This window comes from Gossypium raimondii, chromosome 5 (genome assembly GCF_025698545.1).
Source record: "Gossypium raimondii isolate GPD5lz chromosome 5, ASM2569854v1, whole genome shotgun sequence".
NCBI classification, from domain to species: domain Eukaryota; kingdom Viridiplantae; phylum Streptophyta; class Magnoliopsida; order Malvales; family Malvaceae; genus Gossypium; species Gossypium raimondii.
In genome coordinates this window covers 36,287,165-36,294,781 of record NC_068569.1, presented here as the reverse complement: position 1 = coordinate 36,294,781, position 7,617 = coordinate 36,287,165, and the positions used below count along the sequence as shown (strand labels likewise).

Genomic DNA, 7,617 nt, shown 5'->3' with positions numbered 1-7,617 from the left:
TTGGAATCACTTACTATGGTGCTTGGAAGCTTGAAAACCCTAACCATGGCTTCCCCCTTGCTAGTTTCGTTCACCGTGGAGAAGATGAGCACATTTTTCCATCTTTTTCCCTTTTTAATTCTTTTTATTACTAAATTACCAAATTGTCCCTAACTTAAAAATTTTCTATTTCACTTATCTCATGTCCATTTTTGTCTACCAACTTAACCAATGGTATAATTACCATATAAGGACCTCCAATTTAAAGTTTCATAAAAATTGGATACCTCTAACATGTAGAACTCAACTTTTGTACTTTTTACAATTTAGTCCTTTTTTCTAAATTGAGTGCCCAAACGTCGAAATTTTTGAACGAAATTTTCAAAAAATCATTTCGTGAAATCATAGACCATAAAAATATAAGAAAAATAAAATTTTCCTCATCGGATTTGTGGTGCCGAAACCACTGTTCTGACTAGGCCCAAAGTCGGGTTGTTACACTAGCATCCAGATGGCACCTTACGAGGCACTGTACGGTCGTAAAGTGTTGCACTCCTTTATGTTGGATTGAGTTGGGCGAGCGACGTGTTTTGGGTCCTGAGTTGGTCTCTAAGATAGATGATAAGGTTAGATTGATTCGGGATCGTTTGAAAACAGCTTCTGACAGGAAGAAATCTTATGCGGATTTGAAGAGGCGTGAGATTGAGTATTCTATGGGGGACTTGGTTTTTCTCAGGGTCTCGGCATGGAAAAAGGTTCTGAGGTTCGGCCGCAAGGGCAAGCTGGGCCCTCAGTTTATTGGAGCTTACTACATTTTAAAATGTGTGGGACCTGTTGCTTATCAGTTGGAGTTACCTCCGGAGTTGGACTGCATTCATGATGTTTTTCACGTCTTGAAGTTGAGGCGCTACCGCTCTGATCCCACACATCTTGTTTCTATTGAGGAGATTGAGGTTAGGCCAGACTTGACCTTCGAGGAGGTGCTGGTTCAGATTTTGGAGTGTGATGTAAAGGTCCTTCGGAAAAAGTCTATTCCCTTAGTAAAGGTTCTGTGGCATAATCGTAGCACTGAGGAGGCCACGTGCGAGCCTAAGGATGTGATGCGTTAGCAATATCCTCATCTATTCTGATCAGGTAAAATTTTGAGGACGCAATTTTCTTTTAGGGTGGTAGAGTTGTAACGCCCAAACATTTCTAATTTCGTTATTGTGAAAATATGACACAAAATCTGTCAGCTTTAGTGGTTATGTGTTCTGGGAGTGTTTGGGAGGTCCCAAGTTCAAGCATTCGCTTGGGAAAGTTTTGGTATTTTGAATGAATTAGGCCTTACTCTTGTCCAATAGGCTTTTATTTAATTGTTGGATAAATTACATCAGAATGGACCTACTGGTCTGGTGGTTAAATGGTGTGTTATTATGGTGGAGGTCTTGTGTTCGAGTTGCTATGCAGGCAAGGGTATTATTTTTTGTTGCTCAGATTTCGAGATAGAGTTGTGTAATAGGGGGATTTTGAGTAGTGGATGTGTAGTGGGAATCAGGGAAGAAGATTAAGGGATTTTGGGGGTTATCATGATTTTATTTTATTATTTTTCATAACCAAATTTTGACTCTCTTTTCCAAAAAAATTCTACCATCTATTCTTCTCCATCTCCTCTTGCCAAAATTCTCTGAGTTTTCTATCTTTCTCTTCTTCTTGATTTTTCCCTAATCCATTTATTTTCCTTCATTTTTGCACGCGGTTAGTGCTCGCTAAGTTTCTGTAAGTGTTTCTCTTCGTTTCTGTCATTAATCTTTTAGCGACTGAAGTGGTAATGTTTTTTCTCTACCATTTGGGCGTAGGGGGAGGCTCAGACTGGTGAATTCATTGTTATCGTCTTAACAATAGTTAAATGGAGGGTTATCGTTGGTGGCTTTGGAGTGCTCGGGGACTATTTTAGCATCAAACAAAACCAGGTGTGTACCCGAATCGCAAAAAAAAAAGAGACTCGGTAAAAAGCCGAAAGTGCTTGTTGTTTGGACAGCAGCAGTAGGCTAATTTTGAAAAATCACCATAAATTGTGGAAATTGGATTAGAAGATGAAAATAAATATGAAATTAAAGCCTATTGAGTCTATTTTGTCATAGAAGAAACGGTGTAAGTAATGTAATTGTAAATCGTGAGATATAATAAACTTTGTGAGACAAGGTCAGAATGAATTGGGGTTCACCTGTTCTGACTTTGGAAATTTATCAAAAAGTGGAGAAAATAATTAGGGGTTAAAATTTACATGTTTAAATTATTAATGAGTCTATTTTAAATAGAAACAAATGGAAACTTCATCCAAATTTTGTACTAAGAGATAATTAATTTTTAGCAAATAAGGGTCGAAGGTGTTAGATAGCAGAACAAAGGTAAGTTTGAAGATTTTGCTACACTTATTGGCTGAACTAAAAATTTTGAAAATTTTATGGTAGAAAGATATTTGAGTCTAGTTTCAAATAGATCAAGCAGATCTTAATTCAGAATTCTGTAGCTAAAGATATAAATAATTTAGTAACAGTGACTCAAGTAGATAGCTTTGAAGGAACATATAAGTAAATAGTGAAAACATATATGAATAATTAACTAGCACGGGTTACATTAAAAATGGATCACGTGGACAAGGCCAATTTGGGCCGAGTGGACCACATGGGCATATGAGCCCATTTTTTTGAAAAGTTTTGTAAGGTTGCACGGGTCACCCGAGTTGACTCTGAACCTATTGTAGGTCGGTAAGCTTTACTTAGACCCCTATATGTGTGATATGTCTGACTGATTTCTATACCGAGCATGACTTATGATATCTGAATGCATGTGCTATTAATTGCATAATTGCATGGCGTATTTTGTAAGTTGCATTCGTCGGGTGGGTTGATAGTATCTGGAGGAAGTGTCTGAAAGGCTATCAAGCCTGTTATCTGGCAGCTCAGCTGCAACCTTCTGATTATGTGCCGCATTTCGGTACAACATGGTGTGTAGGGATGGGTGGGTTGATTTAATCTCCACATGGTGTGTAGGGTTGGACAGAGATGGTGTGTAGAGACTGGTGGGTAGGATTTTGATTTACTGTATCTGCATTCCGTATCTGATATGGGCCAAGGCCCTAATGTATTTCTGAGAGTGTATCTGAGCGGGCTAAGGCCCAAATTAATTCTGTGATGGGCCCAGGCCCTAGAATGTATCTAACTGAATTTTTTTGAATATCTGTATGCATGTTTTCTGTGGGGATTACACAGTGAGTTTGGGAAGACTCACCCTTTTTTCTGTTTAATCTGTACAGATAATCCCCAGACTTGATGGTCGGTGCAGCAGAAGACTTGACGGTGGCTACAAATAAATTTTAGACTGTTTTCCGTTAATGTCTAGAATTTATTACTTATTTGGGGTTTTTGATGTAACTTTTGGACTATGGACTGGTTGGCTTTAAATTTTGGTCTTTATATTGTTTTTATTGATTTTTTTTAAAACTGCAACTCAACAAAACACGGTTTTTCTAAAAACTAAGGTTTTCGTAAATAGAAACGATTTTCCCTAAATTAATTGGTTACAAAAGCTTCCGCTATGAGACAAGTTTTAAAGCAAATCAACTAGTACTTATTTTTCTAAATTAAATAAAAGATAACTAATTGTAATGGTTTTAACTTGACAATCTTGTCTTCAAATCCCATTCCATGTGACATCACCAGATTCAGCCATAACGTCTAGGCTGGGTTTGGGGTGTTACAGCTTATGAGATTGAATTAATTGGTTGAATTCTCCTAGAGGTATGTACAAGAGATTATTTTTATTTTCATAAGTATGTATGTGCATTAACACATTTGATAAACAGGTTCCGTAAATCGATAAACTACAGAAAAAAGGGAAAACAACTAGGTAAGCATTTCAAATGCTTAGTAAGTTCATAGGCATTAAAATGATAAACTTACCTCGTTTTACAAATAAACATATCAAAATAATTATCTTGACACAACTTGCCTGACATAGCAATTCACAACAACAATGTGAGTTCATCATATAACCGAGTCATATATCAATTCAACATTTAACACCTTCTTTCAATTTAGTACCTTTCACATCAAATCAACAATTCAATACCATTTTCATAGTTTTAACATCATATAAACATTTGAAAAATAAGCTAATTTCATTCTACTTCCATTTTTCTTTTACATTAACGAGATAGCCCGATGAACTATAATGAACAAATTCAGATACATGGGTAACTACATCACACCAGATTTCTTGTCAGAGCAGCAACTACACCACACCAAGGCACCAAAGTGCAAAGCCGTAGGCAACATATAATCGTATAACAATACGTCCCTCCCCCACACTAGGGTCTCCGTAGGGACATATTGGTAATCCGCAACAAATGTTGGATTCTGGTATAATCAGTAATAACTCTATATCATCACATATATCTCATACCAACGCGCAATTAACCATATTGACATTCCAATCATATATTATCCTTTATTATGCTCACTCAAGCACATTGAACACATAACCATTTCTTTACAATTTAGTCCATATCTCAACTTTTTGTACCTAATTGTAAATAATTTAAATTGCATTTACATAAAGACAAATTCAATATTCAAGTATATACTATAGTTACATATAAAAACACCACATGAACTTACCTTACAAAAACATCAACAAACAAGATGTCCAGGAGTAATCCGTAATTTTTCTTTTTCCTCGATTATCCTTTGATTGGTTCAATTCCCGATCTATACGATAATTCATTTCAATTTACCAATCCCAAATACCTTATATAATCCTATTTTATGCATATGACATTTTAATTTCATTTTTCAAAAGTTCCCTAAAATTTTGCAATTCAGTCAATTTAGTCCTTAAAACTAAAATTGCTATAAGTTTCAAATTTGAGCTTCAATTTCGAAACCGATCTCAATTTCACCATTATATAACTTGTATTATCAATAATTATATAAATTTAACATCAAATTTGAAATTTATGCACTTTAGTCTCAATTTTCAAAAATTAACAATTAAACTTTATAAACTAGTCCTTTTTCATATCTAAACTTTAAGACTAATTTCATTAAGTATTCTAGAACGGAAACTTTTAAAAACTTTAATAGGTTTGCAAAATAGTACACGATTCAATTAAATCTATGACTTTCCTAACCTAAGCTAGACGTTATGCCTAGATTGAGAAGGCTACTTTAGCCACCGAAATGACTAAGCTAACTTACGTTACTTTTGAAGATCTTAAATAAACTCATTTTATAGAAAAAAAAAACCATAGTTGTACTTTTTGCTAGCTTAAAAACATTCATTTATTAGGTTTTTTGTACTTAAGATTCATTTTATTATTAACAGTGTTGTTTTAGAAAAATCGTTTGTTCGTCGCTTTACTTTGTAAAAACTTGATGTTAACTAATGCAGCAGAAAAACGATTACTCATGTCATTTTGGAAATCTAGTTGCCTTATCGATTTGTTTTTCAAAAACGGTTCCTTTGCAATGCAGTGAAAATTAGGAAACAATGTCAAATTTTACTTAAACCCGAAGTCATGCATTTTCTTTATTATGCTTGAGTAATGCAAGCATGAAAAAAGAAATCCCCAAATGATAAGTTACCAAGCCACAGACCAAAAATAATTTAAAATTACAAACCAAAACCAAACATATCCATCCATAATACTTATTCAACCAATCAATAATTAACCATTTCGTACTTAACATTGACCACCTTCGGACGTACTAACGTCTAGAGTGTGAATAATGCAATAAAATAGAGAGTTATGAGGCGGTATCCGCAAATATACGTGTAACACCCCAAACCCAGTCTAGATGTTAAGACCAAGTTGGAAGAGTTACATCTACCGTTATTAGGAAAACCAACTCTTGTAAATGCAGTTTAAAATAGTTTGAAATCGTCTAATAGTTTAAAACAATATTAAAAAGTCATAATACGAAGACAATACTAAAATTACTGATCATATAAAAATGTGATAAAGAAGAATGACCGAGCTTTCATTTCGTTGACCTGACACTGTGAGTTACCTTTAATTCAGTCAACAAACAAAATGAGTTGAGAACTCAATGTATATAATAGATACAAGTTCAAATAGAATCATACGTATAACAATAAATTCCCAAATTCATGTTCAAAATCAGAATCAAAGGGCATTTATTATAGTCTTAACAATTTTGATGAAAAGTAGAACAATTCAAATTCATATATAGAATAGATCAGATACAGTCTTAACAATCCATCTCCGACTAACCCAACACACCATAAAGGGGATTTAATACCCATCTAGCCCTACACACCACATAGTGTCGGTAAAACACGTTCAACATGATTGCAGACTAGCTGCCAGATCAAATTGTGATATAACGCTAGATAAAAATATAGATTGTGGCTTAGCCACTAAACCAGAATAGATCACTTCATTACACAATTCCCATCAAATGCAGATGCAAATTATAGAAGTCAGATATCAAGAACGTACACAAAGTTACCCAGATATAATTCATAATAAGATAACATGGATCAATATCATTAATAGTCATTGCATTCAGTATACGTTTAGAAAATCAACTAATTAGTCTTAGATCATTTGGTAACAACTTATAAGGTCTAATTCGGACCATACAAACCCTATGGAAGGCCTACGTTAGAGTTAAACGACGCCTATAGCCCTAGGGAGAATTCCAATTTTTGATCCACACACCCGTGTGGTTTCACACGGCCTAAATAGCTGGTATGTATGGCTTTACATAGCCTAGCACACACCTATGTGTCTGCCCATATGTCTCACACGACCTGACATACACCCTTGTTGTCAGGAAGTGTAGTCCTAAATCACAAACACTAGGTCACACAGCCTGGACACACGCATGTGTCTTTGGCCCGTGTGCTCCATAATAGCAAACAGTGAGACACACGACCTGGACACATGCCCGTGTCTCTTGCCATGTGATCCTTGATGGCAAACAGTGAGTCACATGACCTGGACACAATCTCGTGTCTCTTGCCCTTGTGGTCCCTAAAGGTAAACAACGAGTCACACAGCCTGGACACATGGCTATGTGATGCACATGACCTACCTCATGACCTGGCACATGGCTGTGTGGCATCGACAACCGTATTTTTTGGCATCCAAATTTTGTAAAAAGTCAGGTTTTCAGTACGCACCTAAAGTGGACAGGATCAACATAGAGGACTCTTGAGACCCAAAACGAACATTCAATAACCAATTAAGCAAAATTCGTAACAGAGACCAAGATTAAAGCGCAACCAATTTTGTTAAAGCATTTCGACACAAACCCAACTCAACACCACAATTATCTTCTTACAAAATCGCAATTGATGATCGAGAATGTCAGGGGAACCGTTATCCTCGAGACCTTCTCCTGATGACAGTAATCAAACATAAAAACAAAGAATTTAAATAGTTTAGCCAAGAAACCAACTTTGGCAAAGGTGACAACACCAACGATTTCAGTTATGGAACCACTGAAGTCACGAAATTAACGGAAACGAACTTACCTAGCAACAATAGCAGATATGAAGTACGGATTTAAGTGAAAACCAAGAGAAAAAAAGAGAAGCAAAGGATAAGAGCAAAAGGAAGAAAAAGAA

The 7,617-nt window shown here is 35.6% G+C and overlaps 1 protein-coding gene across 1 annotated transcript; it reads left to right on the top strand.

Moving 5' to 3' along the window:
* Positions 1 to 692: 692 nt before the first annotated feature.
* On the top strand, positions 693 to 1,088 carry LOC128041052 (uncharacterized). The gene has a single exon (XM_052630354.1). It carries the CDS (start codon positions 693 to 695, stop codon positions 1,086 to 1,088), a length of 396 nt encoding a protein of 131 aa, XP_052486314.1.
* The last annotated feature ends 6,529 nt before the right edge of the window (positions 1,089 to 7,617 follow it).